Raw genomic sequence first — 25933 nt, 5'->3', positions numbered from 1 at the left:
AGAAAAATTGTTATTTCTGATTCTACGCCTATGCGCCATAAGCCCTCAGTTATTTATCAAACGTTTTCTGGCGACATCCACTTCACCTGCTTGTCACGCGACGCCACAAAACCTCTAACTTCAAAGTGAAGTGTACGCGTTACAGACGCATTAATATGCCGAACAAAACTGACTTTTCTTCTCAATAGCCGCAGGCTGTCCCGTTCCGAGAGGAATAAAAGGTGGCTGCCGCCGATTGCTCCAGCACTGGCTACTCGCATCTGCCGGAGACCATGGGTTTATTTGCGTACAATCAAAATCATTGCGTGGCCGTGTAACGTTTTCGAGCACTTTCGGTATGTTTACAATCTCGCTCTGCCAACTCACCACATTATCCGAACCGCGCCGCAGGTAGGACTTTAAACTTTCGTTTTCAGCTCGCTTCGGCGCTTCCGAAGTAGCCGACGCGGCCACCGTGTCCACGTGATCCCTCATGCCACGTCACGCCGACGGTGGCGCCAGCTTTACCAGTGGTGGAGCTCGTCCCCAATACAGCGCCCGCATGGCCGCGCCATAAGCAACAGTCGACGGAGAAGTACGCCCCCCCCCCCCCTCCTTTCCTCGCCGCACCCCAGTGCCTCGGGCGAAAAGCTTGTTTCACATGATGTGATTTTCATCGCGCCGGATGTGCGATTTCTGTCGCTTGCGACGACAATCGCAGTCGCAGTGTCAACCATCCAATTTTCGGCTGCGACCAACACGTTGGTCGCAGCGCTCGCTGCGATTTTCCCTCGAAATTGCGCGGAGAGCTACTTTGCCGGTTCGTTTTGGACAATCGCATCTCGCTCAACAAGTGCAATGCGCGGAGACGTGGATTGCTGATTTCGGTAGTAACGCAAAGGATAATAACAAACTAGTACCGCAGATTCCATTCTCCCATTTCTATGCGTTCGTTGACACAGTACGCAGCAAACGCAGTGCATTTTCACGTTTGCTTCCTACACCTTCGTGAGTTGTCAATACTGCGATGTGTTCGATTCCGGCCAGACGACATGGCTGTTTGGGGTCGTCACAATCTTGTTTTGTTGACTAGCATACAAAAATCGCGTATGGAGCTGCTTAGATAATTTCAATTTCGGCAAGGGCAAATGACAAGAGAGCAAAGTACTCGAAGTTTCAACGTTGTGCTGAACGCGGCACCGTTCAGTTGCACTTTCTTGTCGGTTTTCAAGCGTGAATTTCCCGATATATCTTAGGTTGCCTTACATCACTTGTTAAATTTGACAGGGCAATCATGTAGGCTGAATTTCGATGGGGGTGAAATGCGAAAACACCCATGTGCTTAGATTTAGGTGCACGGTAAAGAACCCCGGGTGGTCAAAATTTCCGGAGTCCTCCACTACGGCGTGCCTCATAATCAGAAAGTGGTTTTGGCATGTAAAACCCCAAATATTATTATTATTAACATGTAGGCTGAAGTGACCAGAAGTCAGCACTCCCGATGCGAACAAGGAAAAAGGCAGCTTTATTCTCTTCTTCTTTAGGAAGAATCGTGCAGAATTTTCTATGATAGCATTAACTCCGTGGCTTGGAATAAACAGCGTCGTTAATTTGTTTTTGGTTACTTCATGCATGTTAAGTTGCACCTCTTCACTGAAGAATTTCTTTTCCTTGCACAGAAACCAATAAGTATTGAATATGTTACGGACTTTGTATCCGTACGGCACTTGTATTTACATTTATTTTGAACGTTAATTAACTCTACAGTTAGTGAATTAAGTAAATTATTCGCCTGCTATAGTGGCACAGTGACAACGTACCCTCCTGCACCGTCATGAAACAATGCAACTCGTGAAACAACGCAAAAATCAGGCAAACAGCCTGTTCTTGTGGAGATGAAACAGTAGAAGACGACACGCTAAGGAAAAGTAAATCAAAGTGTGCAGTGAAGTCAGCCAGTTGCATCCCTTCCTGCGAATCTTTGAATCTTTTAAGTACAGACGGTTCTTGCACGTTCACAGCTGATCAAGGGTACAGAAACATGCATGCCTTGCATGTTTCTAATAACAGTTTCTAATAAGTTTGTGATCACATATATTACACTCTTAAGCAAAATTACATCCTTTCGCCACACAACAATAATCGTCATGTGTCTTTTCTTCATTTTCTTTCTTTAACGCGGGGAGCCCGGTACTTCCCAGTAACGAACGGCATGCGCGTTATCAGCATGACATAGCGTCCCCGGCAGGAAAGTAGCGGGATCGGCGTTTTCAAGAAAGGAAACGCAAGCAATGCAGATGAGGATTATTGTTGTAGGGCAGAGATAAACCCTAAAGGGTGCAGCCTTGCCTGAGAGTGTATGGTGCAAAACCATATAATATCCACTGTGACTACTACCATTCAAAAGAGGAAGCACCAACAGTGACAGCACACTAAGAAGGAACAAAGATAGGACAAGGACAGGTAAGCGCCTTGTCCTGCCTTCGTTCCTTCTTAGTGTGCCGTCACTATTGAAGCTTACCATCTTTGGAAAGCTATGCACCAACTATCCCCACAACGTGTTTTACTAATGTGCTACCTTGATAATTAAGGAAATACCATGCTACTTGCTGGAACATGCCACCTTGGGATTTAAAAAAAAATTCTGCATTGAAACTACACACAGTATGCATTTTATTCAATAAAGGGCAGCAAACTGCTTTTTTTGCAATGACAAATTTATTCCAAGTTTTACCTACATAACAGACAAGAAAAAAAAGAACTTGAGGCAACAAAATTGTTGTCCAATTTATTCGCCTGCCACTGTGCCTATAGCGTTGTTGTTGCTAACATAAAGCGAGGGGTTTAATTGCCAGCCATGTCAGTCACATTCGATGGGAATCGTAGATAAAAAAAAGTACTTGCACTTAGATTTAGTTGATCATGATTTATTGAACCCTTCAACTACGCTTAAGCTTATCCAAAATCTGACACCAATCGCAACCAAAGGGCACAATTATAAAACCAGAATATTTTCTGATACTTCGAAAGTATAAACATTCATTGCATCAATATGTATTGCTCAATAGCACTGCACAAATATCCTGATCAGGCATAACCAGTACTCTGTCAGGAAGCTGGTTCTACCGATGTCTAAATGTAAAGACACGATCTCTCATACTACATCATGCACAAAGCAAAAAGACATTTTTGAAGAGTTGTCCCTTCTGGCAAATATGAGTGGGCCATAAGGAGCAGAAGCCTTTTTACAGGGCATTGTTTAATACCGCTTATGAAATAATGAAGTGAGTTAAGAGGCTTTTAACAGCAGTACCTCATGCTACTCTAATAAGGGGAATGATTAGGAAGAAAATTTCTGGTAGAGCATTTGAGTTAAACAGGAGCTTTTTGTCAAACAGAAAATTCCAGGTGAGAGTTGGAGGTACATTCGGCCCACCCACAAAAACGACAGAGGCATACTAAAAGAAGTAGTACAGTCTATGATGGACTACAGTCTATGGGAAAGCTACCTTATACAGAAATCAAGAATGATGCAACACGCTCTCGACAACACTGCTGACTTTCTTGGCCAGTCTAGCCTTTCGCTTTGCGATAAGTCGGTTGACATCGACGTTGGAAAAAAGACAAGAATCGAGAACTACCCCCGATTGCACATTGTGCTCCACATATCTGGACAAACATACCCGCACGTCAACATCCACAAATCCTCAGCTAGTGTAAGACCGTGACGGCAGAGCCAGCACATGGGTGAAACAATTGTGTTATGCCTGCACAGAAATTCGACACCTGATGAAAAGAATAATGTCAAACTCATGGAAGGTGGACGAGCGGATACTATGGATAATCGCAGATGCTGTACTTGTGTCCAACGTATTGTAACGGTATGAATTCTCAGAAGAGCACAAAAAGGTCAACTCATCGAATACATTATGCAAAAAAAAAGTGAGACGTGCAGAAAGGACACAAGAGTAGAGAAGTGGACAACACGAACGCCGACTATCAACTGAAGGGAGCACTGAGGCGAAAAAAGAAAGAAGACACAAAACTCATCTGCGCATGCTCAGGAATGGTAACACCACGTGTCAATCGGGTACACGTGCAGGTCTACGTGAGAGATAACTGTTAAGGTACCTAATCTCTTCCTTATGTAAGGTAATCGAAGGCTGACTCAAGCACGCACTTCCACCATTATAGATATGCCATGCCTCTACCATAAGACGCGTATCTTCATTCTTATGCCTGTAAAATATCGCGCACTCATCTAACTCTGGCGTGCAGTTACAACCTCGGCAATGTAGCGAAAGATTAGAATGCGATCCACCGGTTAACGACCTTTTATGTTCCATTTGCCTCTGATTGATACACCGTCCCGTTTGCCCTACGTAGAACTGGCCACAGTTAAGGGGAATTTTATACACCACACCCATACGACACTCAGTAAAACTGTTGTTCTTATTGTGCTTTACTCGACAAATATCTGTTCGTTTTTTGCCTTTTACCCGCTCCTTTGTATTCTGTACGGCAGCGCATATCTTACCTAGCTGATTGGGGGCAGTGAAAGAAACATTAACATCACATCTACTAGCAACTTTCTTTAAGCCTGTGCGACACTGAATGAATATACGGAATAGCCACTACTCTTTTTTTGCTATTACTGCTTTGTATAATCACGTCCGTCCCTCTCGAAACCGACTTTTTTAGGCGCTCAGCCACAGTGGCCACCGCTACACTAGGATAACCTGCTTCTAATAAGCGCCGGACCTGCGCATTAAAACTGGCGCTCATTTTGTGCATGCAGGATCTGGTGAGGGAAGACTTAAGGCACGACATGGCAATTCCGTTTTTTACTAATTTAGAATGCTTGGATTGAAAGTTTAGCAACGGCTTCGAAGATCTTGGGGAGTACTGCCAACAAACATGATTTAGTTCAAAGATCAAGGAAATGTCAAGAAACTGAATTATGCGTCGCTGAGGAAATTCCCTGGTAAACTTTAATCCTCCACCATAAAGTTTTAATTGCTCACTTACTGAAGTAGCAGCGGAATCGAATTCTTCCCTATTGCAGAAAATCACGTAATCATCAACGTGACGAAATATCTTGATAACGCTATCACCTAAGGCTTTCTCTAAGCAGTTGTCAACCTTACTCAGGTAAATGTTGCTAAGGATAGGGGCAACCTTTGAGCCAATACAAATGCCTGATTTCTGAAGAAAAACGCCATCTCTCCACCCAATCAGCGTCGACTTCAAGTACATTGAAAGAATTTCTGGGAACTTCCCGTGGAAACACCGCATCTGTCAATAAAAGCCGACTCTTGCACTTGTTCTTTAATGCACTCATTTAGGGAATTTAGCTACTCGTCATGCGGCAAGGAATACAGGTCTTCGATATCCATACTAAAAGCTATACAATCACCAGGATTTTCCTCTCTCAAATACTGAACTAGTGCCTGAGAATTACGTAGGCAAAAGGGGTCTGAAAAAACTAGTGAAGCTAGGCAGTTCTGTAGGTAACTAGCGACACAGACCTGCCACGTCCCGTTCTCTGACACTATAGCACGAAAAGGAATTTCTTGTTTATGGGTCTTGGCCTTTTCGTGCTATAGTGTCAGAGAAAGGGACGTGGCAGGTCTGTGTCGCAAGTTACCTACAGAACTTCCTAGCTTCACTAGCTTTTTCAGACGCCTTTTGCCTACTTAATTCTCAGGCACTAGTTCAGTATTTGAGAGAGAAAAATCCTGGTGATTGTACAGCTTTTAGTATGGGTATCGAAGACCTGTATTATTCCTTGCCGCATCACGGGTTGCTAAATTTCGTAAATGAGTGCATTAAAGAACAAGTGCAAGAGTCGGCTTTTATTGACAGATGCGGTGTTTCCACGGGAGGTTTTCTAGAAATTCTTTCAATGTACTTGAAGTCGACGCTGATTGGGTGGAGAGATGGCGTTTTTCTGCAGAAATCAGGCATTTGTATTGGCTCAAAGGTTGCCCTATTCTTAGCATCATTTACCTGAGTAAAGTTGACAACTGCTTAGAGAAAGCCTTAGGTGATAGCGTTATCAAGATATTTCGTTACGTTGATGATTACCTGATTTTCTGCAATAGGGAAGAATTCGATTCTGCTGCTACCTCAGTAAGTGAGCAATTTAAACTTTATGCGGGAGGATCAAAGTTTACCAAGGAATTTCCACAGCGACGCATAATTCAGTTTCTTGACATTTCCTTGATCTTCGAACAAAATCATGTTTGTTGGCAGTACTCCCCAAGATCTTCGAAGCTGTTGCTCAACTTTCAATCCAAGCATTCTAAATTAGTAAAAAACGGAATTGCCATGTCGTGATTTAAGTCTTCCCTCACCAGATCCTGCACGCACAAATTGAGCGCCAGTTTTATTGCGCAGGTCCGGCGCCTATTAGAACCAGGTTATCCTAGTGTAGCGGTGGCCACTGTAGCTGAGCGCCTAAAAAAGTCGGTTTCGAGAGGGACGGACGTGATTATACAAAGCAGTAATAGCAATAAAAGAGTAGTGGCTATTCCCTATATTCATTCAGTGTCGCACAGGCTTAACAAAGTTGCTAGTAGATATGATGTTAATGTTGCTTTCATTGCTCCGAATGAGCTAGGTAAGATATGCGCTGCCGTACGGAATAAAAAGGAGCGGGTAAAAGGCAAACAACGAACAGATATTTTTCCAGTAAAGCACAATAAAAATAAGTTTTACTGACTGTCGTTATGGGTGTGGTGTATAAAATTCCTCTTAGCTGTGGCCAGTTCTACGTAGTGCAAACGGGACGGTGTATCAATCAGAGGCAAATGGAACATAAAAGGTCGTTAACCGGTGGATCGCCTTCTAATCTTTCGCTACATTGCCGAGATTGTAACTGCACGCCAGAGTTAGATGAGTGCGCGATATTGTGCAGGCATAAGAATAAAGATACGCGTCTTATGGTAGAGACATGGCATATCTATAATGGTGGCAGTGCGTGCGTGAGTCAGCCTTCGATTACCTTACATAAGGAAGAGATTACGTACCTTAACAGTTATCTCTCACGTAGACCGGCACGTGTACCCGATTGACACGTGGTGTTACCATTCCTGAGCATGCGCAGATGAGTTTTGTGTCTTTCTTTTTTCGCCTCAGTGCTCCCTTCAGTTGATAGTCGGCGTTCGTGTTGTCCACTTCTCTACTCTTCTGTCCTGTCTGCACGCCTCACTTTTATTTGCATAATGAATCCTTGCCAACTAGATCAGCTTTCTGTCGTTCTAAGCATCGAATACAGGCATCGGGTATTGACAGGTCTTTCCAACTTTACCAAGCTTGAAGACCTATGGGAAAGAGCAAACGAGCAAGCACCAAGACGGGGTAGAGTTGCAGCCTGCAGCCCAAAATATTTGCCTCAAGAGCTCAGTACCTGGTCCAAATATACTATGCCAGCTAGCATATGAGATACAAGGACGACTCTCCCTCCCTTCAGAAACACAATTTTAGGAGCACCTGATCTTGAAACACAACCAACCCATATCGTGGAATATGGGGGGAGACAATTAGGCCAGAAGACTATATTCAAGTGCCAAACACACAGGGGGGGTTGCTAATCATGAAGATGCAAGCAAACATCAGGCAGAGATAGCACAGTGATGTAGCAATGGCAGTGTAACAGTAGTATGACACTACATAAAATGAAGGCCCATACAAGTGAGTACCATTCCAGGTCATCCTACACCTAGAATGGCTAAACTGAAAGCAGTAAAAGCAGCACTTGCAGTGCACATATGCCGACTACCATTCCCTGCATGCGTGTATGGATTCAGTAGAAACTGCCTTGGCTTGCGCATCACACAAGATTGTCAGGAAAATCAGGAGGTTGACAGGCGACTTGCAAGCACATGGCCAAAAATTACATTACGGGATACATAGCCATGCAGATATTCCAGGACACAAGCCGGCTTATGACCCCGACGTACGAACTGAAAACTGGGCGAGTTGGTGTGTTTCATTATTAGCTAAAGCTTAACAGATAGACAACAGGCAAGAACGAAGCGCTCTGTGTCTTCGCTTCGTTCTTGTCCATTGTATTTCCGTAGCATTATAGGGAAGGAATTCATGAGCCTGCACAGGAGAAGAACGATACGCCCGCCCAAGGCCCTGATTTCACATCCAAATCTACGTGCGCGCGCGCGCACACACACACCCACACGCACATATATGTTGCAAGGCCGCATAGCATGAAGCAGTATCAACAGGATGACACTAGAGACGGATGAGGGCTAACTTCCAAATCAGGTTCGTTGTAAAAATGTGGCGATTTATACACTTCACCAGAAAAAGAAAGACAGCTTTGAAGGCTAGATAAAAATTGGTGCTTGATTAAACCAAACATAAATAAAACCGCTATAAAAAGAAAACAGAAAAATTACAAGTGCAGGAAAGAAATCAATACAATCGCCAATCGCGCATGCCTGCATCTTTGAACAAACTTTTTTTATTCCAATATACAGACTGACAACTTCCTTATGCAAGCACACTCTTTCAGTTCTATGCCATTGGAAAAATATAACTTGAGTTTCTTGCAAGGTAGCCGCATGCGCACTTGGTGATCACAATGTTATTTTTCCCTGGACATGTATATTGCCGATAGGTGTCACGTGCCAGCGCTGAGAAAGGAGTGACTGGAACGCGCACTTGGCAAGAGGTGGGCGCTGAATAACTAGAGGCTGAGGACGCCGGCTTGAGTTTCGTGTACGCCATCTTGTACAATTGTCTGACTTGCCGACGCCGAGTACATCTTCAATTGTCTTTTCGTGACAATAATTATTTTGTATTTTCTCTCTTTCCTGTTTTTGATTATGTATTGCTTCATCAAGCACTACTGTTTATAAGGCTTTCTTGCTGTACTATTTTCTGGTAACCTTTAAAATTATCTGGACTTCCACAATAAACCTTCTGATTAAATGTTAGCATACATACCCTGTTCTTACTTCACAGTGTACGCTCTTGCAACATTGCCCCCAAAAAGTTATATAAGGTACACAGAAGTGTCATAAGGACTATTAAAGTGACTTGTTGCAGTCTAAAAAAAATAAAGAATAGCCTGGCTGCGAACGGCACCAGAGAACACATAGGACGAACAATAAAACCAGGATGATCTAAGAGCCATAGGTTTAATGTACAGGCCGAGCAATTGCTGGCTGACAACCATACATACATAAAAAAGATAAGCAAAAAATTAATGCGTGTTTTCTAATAGCGAATGCATCCATTTCTAAAGGAGGTCATGCTCACAAAATTCTCCCAGTGTTTTTAGATCTACAGCTTCCATAATTTCTCTAGGCAGCAGATCTGCAGAGAATGCTGGCTTTCTCCTCCACAATGCACGCTCAAATGTTCAGAGTGCATTGTAGAGGAAGAAGCTAGCATTATGTGCAGATCGGCTGCCTACAGAAAATATATTGAAGCTGTAGGCGCAAAGACACTGAGAGAATCTTGTGTCAGCATGGCGTCTGTTACACTTTCAGAAATGGATGAGTTCCCTGCTCGGATTTGTATGGACACACATCAACTTTTGCTTCGCCTTTTTGTCTAACTTCTATTTATTGCTTATGATGGACAACCTCTTACACGGTTTTAAATGATCGATGTGCCTGTGTTACCCTCATGACGTTATTGTATTTTCCCTGACATTTGAAACGCATCTCGACCAACTTTTCTGTATCCTTTCTGTGTTTCGCAACGCCGGCCTGCAACTTCATTCATCCAAGTGCCACTTCGGACGTCAGCAGCTTACAATGCTTGGTTCTCTCGTCGACACTGCACGCTGTTGCGTTGGCTGTGCACTGCACAGACAATGCAACATTCGTCTCGTATGCTGATGAAACGAGTTCTTATTACAAGAAATTTGGAAACAGAGATACAAGCGATGGCTAACAAAACGCTGTCTGACCTACATGCCTGGGCCTCGGTGATCTATTCTTGAAGAGCTAATTTTGAAAGAAAAGTTATTTTGCACACGCCTAAAGGAAAAACGCTTACAAAGAAGTTAAGTTTATTTCCGGGCTCTCAGCAGTTAGAGTTGGTGGATTCTGTTAAAACCCTTGGAGTACATTTTTTCAAAGCACCTTGCATGGAATGTACATGTTCAGAGCCTCTATTCAAAGATGTCATCTGCCATTGGTGCCCTTGCACGTACACAATGTATTGTTCCTACAAAGGTGAAGATTATGATCTACAATGCATTAGTGGCCTCTCTGTTGCAGTACTGCAGCATAGTGTGATGTACTACTCGTGTAAAAAATTTGCAAAAACTATATTTGCTGCAGAAAAGAGTCATACGACATATTGCTGCTGTACATTATGCTTCCTCCAGAAAACTTCTTTTTACAACGTATGAATTTCTTTCAGTGTTCTGTTATTATAATTATAGGCTGATGTTTTGTTATAAAGCTTTTAAGTATGGTACCAATACTATATTTATTCTTGCTAAGTTAACAGCAAACACAAGTGTTCGTCCAACCAGGCACAAATAAATGTGGACTGTACCCACCTCTAGAACAACTTATGATGAACAATCATTGTCCTACTAGCTACCTTGCCTTCTAAACTCATTAAACCATGAAGATTTTCATACTTCATGTAATTAAAATTGTCTCATTAAACGTTTCGCCCAGTCCATTTGTTTTCAGGAATGGTACATCCTTTCGAATTTTTGTGTAGCTCTTCTTGCCGATCACTGCTTTTCATGCTCATGCTATTTCGAGCCTATGCAAATGAGTTCTATTGTTTCGTGCTTTGTTACAAAATCTTGTGTTACTCGATGTGATGTAATATTTGTCGAATTATTTGAACTATTTGTGCATGACTGACAGTCATACTGCTGGTTTTCCAACTGTAACGGGGTTGGGAGCCCGTCAAGCTACTCAAGCTTTTAGTCCAGTACTACTCCTATCCAAAGAAAATAAAGTTGATTAATTGATCGATCGATTGATTCGACCGGTAATTGCCCAGACCCTCACAAAGTTCCAGCCGTACAGAAGTTTGCCGTTCGGGCTTGCACAATGGAAGTTCATTGGCTTCTGAGACTGTGCTCCTACTTCCATCGTTCTGTCAACAATTTTACGGAATTCGCATGTTCTCTCACAAGCTTACTGAACAGCGGCATCTTGTTTTTTTTTGTGCGCTTCACAGGCTACCGCCTTCCCTACACTCATCGCGTTGCTGCCCACACCACCTACCCGGGATCATTTCGACTGCCGCGCTCCAACCGAACTCTGCATCAAAGCCAGAGGCTGCGGAATCGGCGCTCTTTTGGTCTAGCATTGGAGTGGGCATGCCTGTGTTACCGCCTATGCCAGCCGTTTCTTTCCTACAGCCGAAAAGAACTACGCCATCATGGAACGGGAGTGTCTTGCTCTCGTTTGGGCGGCGGGCAAATTCTTCCCCTTCCTACATGGCCGAAATTTCACCGTCACTACCAACCCCCACGCGCTTTTCTGGCTTGCGTCCCTTAAGAATCTTACTAAGTATTTTGGTCGCTGGGTACTGCCGCACCAAGAATACACCCACCCTCTTTCTTATAAGTCTGGCCGATTGCACCGGTACACTGTCTGTTTGTATCGGAATCCCGTGGATCCGCCTCATGTCTCCTATGACGTGCCTGCATGTGCACTATTGCTCTCCGCTTTAAGTCACATCCATGATGAACAGCGCCGCGATCTCATCTTACGTGAGCCTATTCAGAAGCTGGATTCCGCAGCGACCGATCCGTCCTTTCGCCTTTTCGTTCTTAAAAATGGCACATCATATCGCCACAACGTCCACCCGGACGGACCCGTACTGCTGCTTGCGTTCCTACGCATCTGCGCTTGAATGTTCTCGGCCAGCTTCATGACGCCACGACCGCTGGTCATCTTGCAGTTTCGCGGACCTACGATCGCGTTCGGGGTCATTTATTTTGACCCGGTCTTTATTGTCCCGTTCATCGCTATGTCACTGCATGTGAACCACGTCATCGGCGAAAGAAACTACCTATGCCTCCTGCTGACCTTCTTGAGCCCTTCTTCCGAGTTATACTTGATCTCCTCGGTTCTTTCCCTGTGTGTGCTGCTGGTATCAAATGGCTTGCCGTTGCTGTTGACAACATCGCCCGATACGCAATTGCACGTGCTCTCCCTATTAATTGTGCCACGGACGTCGCTGATTTCCTGCTACATGCTGTCATCTTACGCCATAGAGCCCCTTGTCGACTCCTCACCGACTGTAGCTACTAAGTTCTCTCGTGCTTTATCGATGACCTGCTGATGACCAGCGATGACTCTAGAGCCTGCCGTGTCTTGCTACGTATAACAGATGTCGCTTACGAGACTAGCCCGCTGGAGTCTTCTCCCTCCGTTTCATCGCCTAGAGACGTTGTTCACGTAGCCTGCTTTAAACTTTACTCTCCGTACACCATAGCAAGCATCGCGAAGGTGGTTCAGTAGCCGGGGGTGATGTTACAGTAATATTCCTCTAGAGGAGCGTTGATGAAGAAGACGTTTTTGATCTGGTGGCGCATTCCACCACATGGTTCAGGTCTTGCTCTCCTTGCAAATATATTGTAAATACGTTTCATTATTGTGTGTGCCTCCAAGAAAATATGACTAAAATATTAACACTAGGATAGGTGTAGTGTAGGTACAGAACCCATCCATTGAACAGTATCAGCCAAATCAAAATATACAGGAAAATGCATCTCAGAGGGCCTTTCAATGAGAAAGAACTCAGTTGATGTGAGGTAGCGAAACAGGTAGTGTAGTTTCTGAAAGTACAATATTACTCAAGCCTTCAGTTATTGTTTTGGAAAGAAGAATGCTTAAAGCGATGATGGGGAAACACGGGGAATGCGGGAGATGGAAATTCAAGGCGATGAGCAAAACGTGAACAAGGTGAATGCAGGAGCCAACGTTTCGACAAGTTGACTTGTCATATTCAAGGCGACGTACGCTTGCCTCGCCACAGTGTATATAGGTGGGGTTCTTCTAAAGGGGAGAGTGTGTGAGGTGGGAGGATGCGGAAACGAGGGAAAGTGTGTTAGCGTGTCGAATTGAGAGTAAAGGAACGCAGTGCACAAAGTAAAAGCCAGGGCCATGCTACCCGCCCCCCCCCCCCCCGGTCTGTCAACGCACGCGTGTTAGCCGGCGTGACAAGGGCATCTGACACGCCGGCTGGAAAAAAAGAAGGGAGGAGTGAAAAGGGGAAAAAAAGGGGAATACGCCAAGTGCTGTTTCCTATAGCTTGAAGTTTAGCATAGCGAATAGATTCTAATGTTCCCTTTGAAACGTTTATGCCTATTGGTTGCAATGTCTTGAACTTATGGATAAGGTATGATTCTCTGTATTTTCTTTCTCATTCAGAACGGAAATTTGACTGTAAGATGTAGAGTTTAAGTTCATGCGATGATGCGAGTTTAAATGCGAGTCATGCGATGCGAGTCATGCGAGTTTAAAGCGATGATGGTGCGTCAAGAGACTCATGTCTATCACTCCTATCTCAGGACGCAATGGCACAGCCCCTCATGTCATGACTATGGCATGTCGTGTTGTTTTTCAATGATGTATGCAGATGAAAAAGAAAGCAACGCCCTCGTTTCTACCTTAACGTATTGTTTTATTAGATGATAGCAAAACTGAGGCCATAGAGAACGAGTGCATTATTACAAACAAGGTTAATTTTCAGTCTTTAAACATGGCAGAATCTTCGATACGTAAAGTGTCTTGTATGTCTTCATGTCTAGCGTGACGTAGAAAACTAGAAAAATATTTCTTATGAACGAATGAATGAAGTAGCACGAAAAATCTTGAAACATGACGAAACTGTATATAGCGTTCGGTGGCGCGGTTTCCTTTGGACAGCACATATCAAGTGAGCGTTCACTGAGCGTTGCGGAAATCCAGCATTCGAGGGTCCTTTCTAGCACAATTTCGTCAATTCACCGGCATACCCCACCATCGCTATGCGACCTTCCTTTATGGATTACAAAAAGGTCAAATTTTCAAGAATCTTTCTGAATTATGGCAAAAGCAGTCACTGTTCAACCTCGAACATACTCTACATAAATATTGTCGCCTGTGGACAAATCCAGCTTGTAAAATGTTGTTGTTGTGCGGCTTGTGAATGGCCAATAATTTCTCGCGAAATACATTTTCTGTTTGTGCTGTAAGCTTGAATTCTCGTTTACGATAACAGTACAAGGATAACCGATGCTGTCAAATGTGTGGGTCGGGTGAGCCTTACGATTTTTTGATGCCATTAGCATTCTTAAAGTGCTTCACCCAGTTTCCATGCTCGGTCGGTTGAGCGCTACGAAAATTTTGTTTTGTACGTTGGCGCCTCTTGATGTCATAGCGTATGCGTATGGAAGCGCGAGAGACGAACCCGGCTAAATAAACGTTTCGGCGTCGGCTACACGCTCTGTCACGCAATCGCTTCAATCCTAATCTAACAACGTCGACATTCATCGTGAGGTGGTTCCTGCAGGAATTTATCAGTCTAATGCCATAAAGTACGTTCGCTGCTCACCTACGGCTGCCATGGCTCCCTTCGGTAGGTCGCCCAGCTCCACGCAGCGGCCTCGCCAGTAAGCACAGATCACGGTCTGCTCTGCCGTCAAGCACCCGTCCGCATAGGCGCAGGCGATCTCGCCCAACGAGTGTCCCAAAATGCCGTCGGGCCGAAGACCCATGGCGAGAAGCACATCGACCAGCGCCACCTGTTGGCCAGGAGACGAAAAAGCGCTGCCATTTTGCTGTGCTCTTGTCGCTGCCAGTTTCAGACAAAAAGAAAGTGGAACTACAAGGTCCTTAGCTCTTCCGGGCGAACGAAAGAAAATGTGATGGCGATAGTCGAGTGGAAATCCTCCTTCCTCTTACTTGCGCTTACAAGCTTAACCAACAAGACGCTTACTGCTTTTAGAATGTGCTGACACTATGTTACGATGTGCGAGGAGTGCGCCTTCACTGATATTTCCTATAACATATGTCTCGCTTTTATTATTCAGATGGCTAGCAAAGTGCACAGCGAAACAGTGGCCCTGTGGCCCATAGCCTCCGAGTGGTTCCAGCGCCAAATGCCTGTACACCTCATCTTCTATGTGCAGCGTTGCGAGTAGGTATGCTTTGGAGCGCGTGTACGAGACTGCAAAAAGTGCTAATAGTATTCATTCACTTCTCTGTCGTAGACCTATCGTGGTGCAGTGACTATCAGCTATTCGGAAACCTAAGCGTTCGAGGCCTGCCCAGAGGAGGAAAAAGAGTTTTTTCAGCTCCCCTCACCTTATATTCTGTGATCTATCTTATTCTCTGCGTCCTACCTCGTTTTCTTCGCGCTGCTTAAAATTCTACTCAAAATGAACCAACACACGAAATTGAAGTTGTTACTACCACGACGTTACGAGAAAGTTCTCTTTGATAGCGAAACTTCTTTAGGCGTCAAAAATACAAGTAAACAATATTAGCTGTCTGAGCTCACCATTAGAGTGCCTAAATTACGTTCCTTTCTAACTTCTATAGCCACAACTACGGAGCACATGTTTTCGTTCTACTATTTTTGCCTTCCTATCTTCACTTCGCACCGTGTGACAGTATGGAACACCAACTATGCCGGTCTCATACCCAAGCACTCATACACCAGCTAAAGATAGACAAGAAATGTTAGCTCAGAATCTTAAGGAAAACGATGTTTTTCTCTGCATGCATGTTCATTTGCTACCCACACCAACGAATATCGCAAATTCAATAACAATGAGCAATCAATGTATTTAAATGATATTCACAAGTAATTTTTCATCGCTGTGGTTTATTCTTCATGCACTATTAGAGTTTACGCAATATCAGAACGCCGGAAGCACAGAGGGCAGCAAGAGCTCTAGTAGGAGCCATTCCACGGCACTTTGTTCAACCACACCGTGTTACCTGTGTTTTTTTATGTTGCAAAGGTTTCTCGAAGAAGGAACAACAACATTTCAGTGCTTATTTAGCAATAAACAGGAAAGACAGCTACTTTAACTCTCCCCATGCAAGGTAAAAATGTACAGACCACGAAAGGTTTCACGTAACCAGACGAAATCTCCCCAATGCTAGTCACTACGTCTTTAGACGAACTATTCAAGCTAATAAGTAGGTAAGGAGTAGGAGTGAGGACCAGCAACGAATATCCCAGCATCCTACGGTTCGCAGATGACATTGTCCAGTTCAGTAACACTAGTGATAAACCACAGCAAATAATTAAGGACCGCTGAGGAATACTTCCAAAGAAAAGTGTACGATCATTTCACTTTACCGGTACAACTAGAAGATACTAGAAGATTAGCAGACACTTGAGCAGAATTTAAGGATCACGCAACGAGCAATGGGAAAAGAAATTTTATACAAAACGGCAGGTGAAAAGAAGTGAGAGGTGGGGATCACAGGGCAAACGAGGGTAGGATATTCTAGTTGCCATTAAGAGGAAAAAAAATGCAGCTGAATAGGCCATCTAATGCATCGGGTAGGTAACCAGTGGCCTAATTTGGTACTGAACGGGTGCCAAGAAAAGAAAAGCGCAGTGGAGGACACACGAAAAATCGGAAGTTTCATGAAATTACGAAATTTCCTGGAATAACTTGAGAATAAGGTGGGGCTAGAGAGAGATTATTGGAGATCGGCGGTAGAGGTCTACGTCCTCAAGCCGACATAAAGATAGAATGAAGATAATGCATACCACATGCGTCGTTTTACTTTAAAAGCACATGCGTGGTCATGCCGCAGTCATTGTGCCGTCAAACCACTGTTGTTGTGGCAATGTCCGTTCCGTCCTAGCTTTTGTCACTAGGCTACTAACCTCGTTCACCCTTACGGGATGCCTTCGTCAGTCATTAGTCCTTCCTGTCAAGCTCTAATTGTCGCGAAGCTAGTGGCGAGTCGAGAAATTGTTTTCGGATGTGTTGGGGGCACGCGCTAGACCAGGAAAGGGGAGAGGTAGGGAGGCGGTGGGGGAAGCTGCATGGTAGATTAGAAAATTTGGTAGGCAGAGGGGAAGCGGGTATGCATCCAATGTGGCACCTTTCTCTATGGTACTCTCAAGCCATCGCCGTCATCATGCGGTCGACATCATCATCAGCCGTCGTAGTTGCTGTGCCATAAGAGTGAACATGCGATTATAGTTATGTAGTCGTTGTCATAGTTGTCTTTGTCTTTGCATCGTTCAGATATTTCGAGTATTTTGCAGAGGATTGCCGAAGTCTTTTACAAACTTGGGAGCGTTGGCAAAAGTTGAAGGTAGAGCTACCACAATAAATGAATTCATTGCGCCTCCTGGTTCTATAAACCGACAACCGCGGGTATTATTTTGTGAGATGCTTTTCCTGCAATTTTGCGCGTGTGTTCTCATCCTTTCCGCGCAGTTGCCAATCGCGTTAATGGAAAAAGAGTGACTTCGTGTGCGATAACTGTCGAATCACAAAAATATACTTGATAAAGGAAGAAAATGAAACTCTCATTAATTATATAAGCTTTCATTTTTGTTGAGTACTTTCGGGAAGGCGTTCATCGTATTTTTCAGCACAGTTCTATACACGGAATACCATTGGTGCACATTTCCAGGACCGTGACCATGGTGATCCTGCTGACACGTCTAGGTTTACTTATGACTCTCTTGATTTACTAAAACGTTATGTACTTAAAAGTGAAATGCTTAAAATTAGGTTAATGGAATCAAACCAATTATTAAATATCCACTATGAGAGTATTTGGTTGTGTGCTTTACTGCAATAACTTATTAACAAGCTAGTTTGTGTTGTACACCTAAGGGAATGACGCGTCGTTGAAGTAGTGCACTCTTTACTTGAATTTTAGCAGTTTCTACTAGCTTGCCACACTCTTGACGGCATCATAGCTCGTATTACCATTTACAAAGCAATGGCTTTGTCTTTCACTGAATGTTCCATGTATAATATACGTGCTCCAAAGGAAAGAGTTGACTTCATCCTTGCCGGTTTGTAGGCATGCTCCAACGTGGGCTCTTGAGAAGGAATTTTCGCTAAGTGTGCACCCGTATGCTGACCTCGTCCGACCTCACATCCTTATGCAAAGTTTTCAACAGTAAATATTTCGTCTTTCAAATCACGGCGGAAGACCTCGTCTTGTCAGTATGGAAGCAATTTCTTTTAGCACTTAGGTTGCGATTTCGATATTGGGGTATTGCGGTATCGATCCCGATATTGGAGTCAAGAGCTAAATGGCAGGTAAATTACCCTATTTTGTAATTTTTAGGACAAACATCTGGCATTGTAGTGACTGAATTAAGTGCCCTTTCTTGAAGCATCCACCCTGAAGACGTCCAGATTGCAAAGTTCGGTGCATCTTACCACATTTTAGTGACATTGAGGAATGGTTAAGGTTTCCAAAAATTCGAGTTAAAATCGAACTCTTTACTAAGCAAAGTCGGGCCGACAAAGAAAAGCTATAGCCAAATGGAAACGATAGCAACGAGCAGAGTCCGTCATTATGCTTGTCAGAAAAAAAATCATATTGACGCGTGACATAAATTATATCGCCCCTGACATAAATATTGCGCAATGCGAGCTTCGAGAATGAGCTATGGGTACCTTCTTCATATCAGCAACAATAACTCAATTTTATAAAGATGCCACCGGTACTGCCTCTCTAAAATTTCTTCTTACGGTACTGACAATTATTCCTCACAATAAAGCAACGGATAGCAAGAGTAATCACAGCTGGGTGAATCAGTCTAGATGATAAATTGCCACCATAAAGAGGAACATCGAAGGAAGAAATACATATTTCACCATCTTGTTTCTTGTCTTCGTGCTCGTCGTTACCGCTATTTCACCATGCTACTCAAGGGAAGCATTTATGTTATTTTTTTTCTTTTACACTACATTACTCTTACCCTCACTGTACTGCAATTTCTGAGAAACAGTGTGGTAACCTGAACAGCATGCAATGTATTCCTCACTATGCCGGCTTCAATGACGGGTCACTACAGTTCAGGTAATAATAGTCTTTTTTTGCTTGAGCACATAGAGAATGCAAGCGGATGACCACACCTGAATTGCTGTGATGCAGGCGAAGACTGAAGACATGGCTTCAGAATAATTGTCTTCCGTCGTTGCTTCCGCAATCAGGTCAATGGAGAACTGGGTCATGACCTGGTGCGACTTGTTTAGCGAGTGCGCAAATACGTCAAACTGCATCATCTGCTTGGCCATTCCTCTCCACTGGCATCCAAAACCTGTGAATATGAACCAAAGAGGCCGTTCCTTGACAGCAGCCGGCTCGACTGTCTTTTCGACTTGCTTTTCGGAACCATCCACGGCCAACAGCATAAATCCCCTGAACGGGAATTGCAGCACGCTGGGTTGGCCGACGAAATTCAAGAGAGCGTAGGCCGAATCCGGGTATGGTCCCTCAGCTTCCATACGGTCGATGGTCCTCTGCATTTTTGCATTGATCATTAGTAGGACACACAGAGGATAGATTGCTTTGCCTAAAGAATTTATTTATGCTGTCTTGAACAGAACTACGACGAGGGCGGAAGAAACTAACAATAGCGCTGAGTTCGCATTGCTTTCGAGAGGATGTGCTTATAACTATTTATCTGAGTGGCCTTATGATCATCTAGCTTGAAAAAGGCGGAGGTAACAAAATGATGATCGCTACGAATGTGCTGCCTTTCAGTGACTGATTCATTTCTTAATGCCACGTAGTTTGGTGCCTAATATTGCTTATACATTTGTTACGTAATGAAAAGTAAGCAATACCGCTGTTCTTTCGCGACGTTTCGGTCATAATTGATGGCTCTAAAGATTAGTGAGCTGGCAACACAAACTGTGATGCTGTGCTGCGCACATTACCAAAAGCACAGCGGAGCATCCTCAGCGGTATTCATGTGAGCTAAATTCGCGTTGCAATAATAATCTAAAGAAGAAATCCCCAATAATATTGTTGCTAGGATTGTTGGTGCATCAAGGTTAAGAAGAGATAATTGCTAGCTTTATTGCTTATTCCTCAATAAGGAGCTCACCGCAAGCGATTCCTTGCTTCTTCCGGCCATAAGAACTAGTCTTGGCAGCTCCGGTTTTTGTCGTGCAAGGCTTTCCACGTTTGGTCCTGGGTTCGCTTCGAGAATTGCGTGCGCATTGGCGCCACCAAAGCCGAACGAGTTGATGCCGACAAGACCTCCCGCAAACGGTGTCGCTTTTTCCACAACTTCAACAGTGCCGTCGAGCAGCGATGGAATGTCGGGGTTGGCCTCATTAAAGTGTAGGTTACCCGCTATGGTGCCAGTCTCCATAGCCAAGATAACCTTAGCAACTGAGCAAACACCTGAAAAAACAAAAGCGCAGAAAGATGCATTAAAAAAGATGGATTAGAAAATTTACAGTATACAATTTCCACCAACGCGCATCAGCCGGGCCTTAAAGTTGCACAGTATTATTTATTGGCCAGTGGTGCAGTTGTCTGCTCCTGCGCTCAAATACTGTGTGACGCCTGCAGTTTATAGAACGTTCCAAATCCGCCACTTTGACCACGAGCGGCGCTGGCTAACACTCCTATCACTGAGCTTGTACATCTACAGAAACACCCGTGAAAATTGGTCCGAGGATGGCAGCACGATAGCTTAGCTCATAAGTTCATACTGCTGAGGACTTTGGTCTGGCTGCAACCAGCGCCGGCATCTTTTCTTCCCCTTTGATTTTCGCTTTGCCTTCATATTTGTATATTTACATGAAAAATAATAATTACCTTCCCCCATACTTCTTCTGGCATGCTTATCGGTTAATACTTATGGCTCAGACTAAACAGAATTTAAACCCTCGTAGCCGCTTATTCTTCTGACTAACCACGTCTAGGGTCACGTACAAGGCATAGTGGGTGAGATACTGCTCTTGCACAAATAGAATTTTGCGGAAGCAATAAATTTAAATTATAATGACAAAGTAGATTCAAACTACGTAGCCGTTGATCATGAATGTATAGCATTGTTTGCGTTGTAGCGAGAGAACAAATGTATAGGAGATGAAGCGAAGAAGCCTAACCCGAGTAACTGTCCTCTGGGCTACTCTACACAGGCAGTGTAAGTACAAATTATGTAAGTACATATAGTTTGGCTAAACTCCATCATCAGCTTGTTTGTGCCCAAGGCCTGGACGAAGATATCTGCCAGAAATCTCAAGTTATCCCTGTCTTGCTCCTTCTGGCACCAACTTATGCCTGAGGATATTCTCATTTCATTTCACCACCTAATTATTTACCCTCCTCGACAGCGCTTCATTTCACTTGGCACCCAATCTATAAGTCTTAAAGGCCACAGCGTATCCTCCCTATGCATTACGTGCGCTGCCAAGCTCCACTTTTCTCTCCTAATGTCAACTATAATTTGTACTACTACGTTTTTCTGTAATCGGTATTGCTGTCTTCACATCTCTTAAAGGGCCCATCACAAGGTCTGGCCATTGCGAAATGAGGAGCGCATTGCATGTAGTGCACGCCAGTAATCGTGCCTCCTAAGTACTACATCCCTAGGCGCCGCGGAAAGAGCTTAGGTTTCAAACAAAACGCCGTACTCGCAGGCGCCGCGCCCCCAGCCGGTCAGTCTACGTATATCGCGCAAGTGCGTCGATGTCATAGCAGTGCTGTGACTTCGCTCATAGTGACTCGTGACTTCGGAATTATTCAAGGCAACATCCGTTATTTCTTCTTATGTTGCTTCAATAGATGAATTAAAGGTACGAGATACCATAAAATATACAAACCGACTGTCGGCACGTTTTTCTTCACTTCGTACCGTAGGAAATTAGACGTACTTCCGTTTCGTCTGCTTGTTCCCACGTCGTGCAGTTACGCGCGCAGAGTACGAAGCTATCTCATTTTAAGTCGTGTTCCAGCATCACTATCGTGTTCTTGCATCATCTCACGCCTGCCTCATTCCTTGTGATTTTGGCACTGATCAGGTGTTCTCGTGCAGAGCGTGCAAAATCGTGCGCTCCGTCAACAAACGCAACAACTCGCACTCAAGACCACCAGCGGAAGTACACCATGCAGTAGAAAAGCGAGAAAAAAGAAAGTCGGAAGTCGTGGCGTATTCTTCTCATGATCCTCGAGCTTCGGTAGGGGAGAACGCTGGGAAGGAATTTCGCTTGTGGAGGCTGGACGGGGGCAAGTGGGGCGAGTGGCTAGTGTTGGCGCAGTAACGATCGCCTCATGACTTTATGGGTTTGCTGCACTGAAATACTCTTATACGGGCTATTACTACATCAATTTCAAAAGCGTATTGTGGTAGAAGGCTCCCTAGAGGGCACGTAACAACTTCCAGCGTATAACCAAATTTTGCCATGTGCCCTGGTGAGGGGCGGTGGAAGGTAATGCATAAAGTTTATCGTTCATTGCTCGTTAAGCGGTTCCTAATTCCCTTTCTAGCTTCTTTGTTGCTCTCGTAGTTTCTGCTCACATGCAAATACTGGTAATATTTGATGCGCGAATTAAAATTCAGAAGTGCGTATATATTCTTTATAGACTCAACAAGAATTTTCTCCGAAGTGTACGCCAGCAAAGTGCGAATTTTTTCACAACAGCGATCCTTAAAAACAGACGCAATTCTATGAGAAATACGTATACAATCTTGACCACGCCATGATATGAACCCAGACGCGATGACCGATGAATTGTGCGGCCGCTTGTACTATGTTCTAGAACGCGACTTTCCTAAGTTGGTGTCGATGACTGAACACATCAAGTATCATAACAATGTGGTTGTGTCATTTTTGTTGAAAGCAAGAATTTTGAATTGGTCTTAGCGTTGGTAAACATGGCATATTTGCGTAGCGGTGTGATTGAAAGAAACACTGCGCGTTTCTGCGCATGGGCGGTGCACTGCACGGTTAAAGTTATGTAAATAAAGGCAGCGACAACTGAAATGGCACTCGTTCTGCAGTGGTCTGACGGACTTATTACAACACTTATTGAGCCTTGATAAATAGAAAATTGAAAGCACAAAATCGAACTGCAACCTACGTACCAGAAGCTGTTTCGGAGTGTCCCACATTACTCTTTACAGATCCAACCTGTAGTGGTTGTTTGCGTCCTGGCTGACAGAAGATGCTGCTTAGAGCCGCCAACTCGCAAGGGTCGCCTATTTTAGTACCAGTACCATGAGCCTCGACGTAGTGCACTTGCGTCGGGTCGATCTTCGCTTCAGCGTAGACTTCACGTAGGAGCTTCGCTTGCATCTTTGTTGACGGGACTGTGAGTCCTGCGAAGTAGTGTAAACCCCAACTCGTGTCAGGCATTACACCAGGTCGTGCCTATTTTTGTGGCGGAATAGCTGTTCCAAAGAAAGGAAGCATATTTCAAAATCGCAAGAAAAGACAGTGTTATCCCCCATCAGACGTGATTTTGTGCGGTCTGTGGAAAAATGTGTTAAACTAAAGCAACTCTAACACGAAGCGCTGGAAATTTCATTCCAAAAAAGACAAGATACTTGGATTCCAGGGAAAACACAGGGAAGGCGGGAGATGAAAATACAAGACGATGAGCAAAACGAGATCAAAGTAAAAGCTGGAGCCAACGTTTCGGCAACTGGATTTGTCTGTTTCAAGGCGACATATGCTTTCCTCAGCCCTTTATATAGAGCTAGGGTTCGTCTGAAGGAGAGGGGGGGAGGGGGTTTAAGGCGGGTAGGCGAGGCAACGACCTAGGGTGGGTTAGCGGCTAGAGTAAACCATTGAAAAAAGGGTGTGCTATTCAACATCGGTGGAGGAATCTGACGTAGCGCCGTGTGTCAGCTGGTTTTTGTGTGGAAGGGGCCTGGACGAGCGGAGGTTGGGGGGGGGGGGGGCTGGATTATCTGTTCCGCTGGAAGTTGCCCCCCCCCCACCCCGTCGCCCAGGCCCCTTCCGCACAAAAAAGGAACATTCTGTGACACGTCAACCGGCTGACACATGGCGCTACCTCAGACTGCTCCACCGACGTTGAATGTCAGACCTTTCTTTTCAAATCTACACCCTCACCTCCGTCGTTGCCTCGCCCACCCGCCTTACCCCCTATACCCTTTAGAAGAACCCTATCCATGTGCACTATGCCGAGGAAAGCATATCTAGCCTTCAAAAAGACAAGTTAACTTCTCGAAACGTTGACTCCCACTTTTACCTTGTTCTCGTTTTGCTCAGGGTTGTCGCTTCGTAAGTATTCTAATTTGTCATTGTATCTTTAGGGTAGTTAAGTACCTATTATGGGGTGCGAGTCAGGTGGCACTAAAAATAAAAGGAAGTTCGTCACAGGCTCGCAGCACATGCACAGTTTATTCATTTGCTACATGCATTACGAAAAAAAATTTACACAATTCTTTCAAGATCGCTGCTGTAAAGTGGCACGTCGAATGACTCGTCAAACGTGTTGGTACCTCCGTCATAATGGTTGTTGGTAAAAATGTGGCGCCGGTTGAAGTGAAATAACGACACATTGATTATGCAGAAGAATAAATTCACACCAAGCTCACCGTCCGTTGCTACTTCTGTATCACAACACAGCAGAAGTGGCAAAAACATGTCACGTCCATAAATAGGGGCATGGCACAGAGCTTTTTCCGACTGTTACTGTAGCCGATGTGCAACAGTTTAATTCAGCAAAACAGCACCATCTCTCACAAAATATAAATACCTTAGCTTTCGCAGCCGTGTGCTAGTTAGTGAGTGTTGTTCCAGGGATGAGTGCCTCTTATTGCCATACCGATGCGCTTACAGAATGAATTAAATTCTGCACAGGAAGGGCGAAGCAATTACACACAGAGCTCATTATGATTTTATTCTTGGACAATGAAATACTCGAACTATTCTTCTAAGCTTGACCTGATGAAAATGTGAGCAGGCGAGTAGCCGCCAGAGTAGACCAAATGTGGCTTGTGGCAGGCTCCAGAAGAGGGGAAATGGCCCTTCCAGAACACTTCGCGTCTATAGGAAACAACGCACATATTTACGTGCGATAGGATAAAAATGAAGTGTGAGTGATGGTCTGCACGGTCATTTTTCTTCCAGTTTATAGATATGATGAATGGAAGCCGAGCTTTTATGTCCTCTGCAGGACGAAGGCCTCCACGGCTTTGGCCTTTTTTAAAACATCTTTTACTGCTTAATCTTTTGGAAGTTATAATTTAGAATATGCCTTACTTTGTTTTCTGATCAGTTTTAACAGTTCAGCGAATTCTATCTGATCTCGTGCGTTGGAGAATTTCATGCTTTGTCATTTCGTTGGTAGGTCCTTTGTTGCTTGGGACAATCTTACGTAGAGCTGGCCTTGGTGCCTTACACCCATTTCATTTGTTGCTTCTAACATCAGCCTTTATAAATATGTTACGTTAAATTAGATAATATCACGGCGCAGTTTGCTGATGCAACATGCATAATGACATGCCTTTAACAGTGTGCCAGTGATCAGTTCCGCTTATCTATTCGCTCACCGCCACTCTTGTAGCCGTCCGCATTGCTCTTGACGTTGACCACTTTGGCGTACACACGACGGGCTTCTCGTGCACGTTGGATGAAAAAGACGCCTACCGTTTCACTCCGGGCGTAACCATTGCCTGTTTGCGGCACGAAAACATCGTTAGCTCCACACACTCCATGCCGAATAAAAAGAAATCACCAAATAAAAGCGGTTAGGTTATCGGCCGCACCTCTTTAGATGTCCTACGCCAACTAACGTTCTAAGTTGCAGTTCTATGTAATTTATGCCGTCTAGGTTATGGAAATTAGAATGCTCAGTGGTTAATTTTGTTAGTCAAAGTTTTATCCATTATTATCACACTGAGGATTTCGGGACGCCAATGCGACTGCTGCCCGCTAAACTATCATGTAGTGCACTGTGATCCTATAATTTTTTAATGTCCTCTCGATGATTCGACCAATTATGCACACCGCCGGGTGCAATCG

General features: G+C 44.3%; 1 protein-coding gene across 1 annotated transcript in view; it reads right to left on the bottom strand.

Moving 5' to 3' along the window:
• LOC142576586 (fatty acid synthase-like) overlaps window positions 1–25933 on the bottom strand; it is a 285463-nt gene that overhangs the window by 213985 nt on the left and 45545 nt on the right. Inside the window, exons 4-8 of the mRNA XM_075686771.1 lie at window positions 25462–25584; window positions 23026–23259; window positions 20032–20333; window positions 19055–19441; window positions 14530–14719 (exon numbers count right to left, since the gene is read on the bottom strand). Of these exons, the coding sequence (XP_075542886.1) occupies window positions 14530–14719; window positions 19055–19441; window positions 20032–20333; window positions 23026–23259; window positions 25462–25584 (1236 nt within the window). The remainder of the gene's footprint in view (window positions 1–14529; window positions 14720–19054; window positions 19442–20031; window positions 20334–23025; window positions 23260–25461; window positions 25585–25933) is intronic.

Source organism: Dermacentor variabilis, chromosome 3 (assembly GCF_050947875.1).
Source record: "Dermacentor variabilis isolate Ectoservices chromosome 3, ASM5094787v1, whole genome shotgun sequence".
Classification (NCBI taxonomy): domain Eukaryota; kingdom Metazoa; phylum Arthropoda; class Arachnida; order Ixodida; family Ixodidae; genus Dermacentor; species Dermacentor variabilis.
The sequence above is the reverse complement of the archived record's forward strand: the minus strand, read 5'-3'. Positions and strand labels throughout refer to the sequence as shown.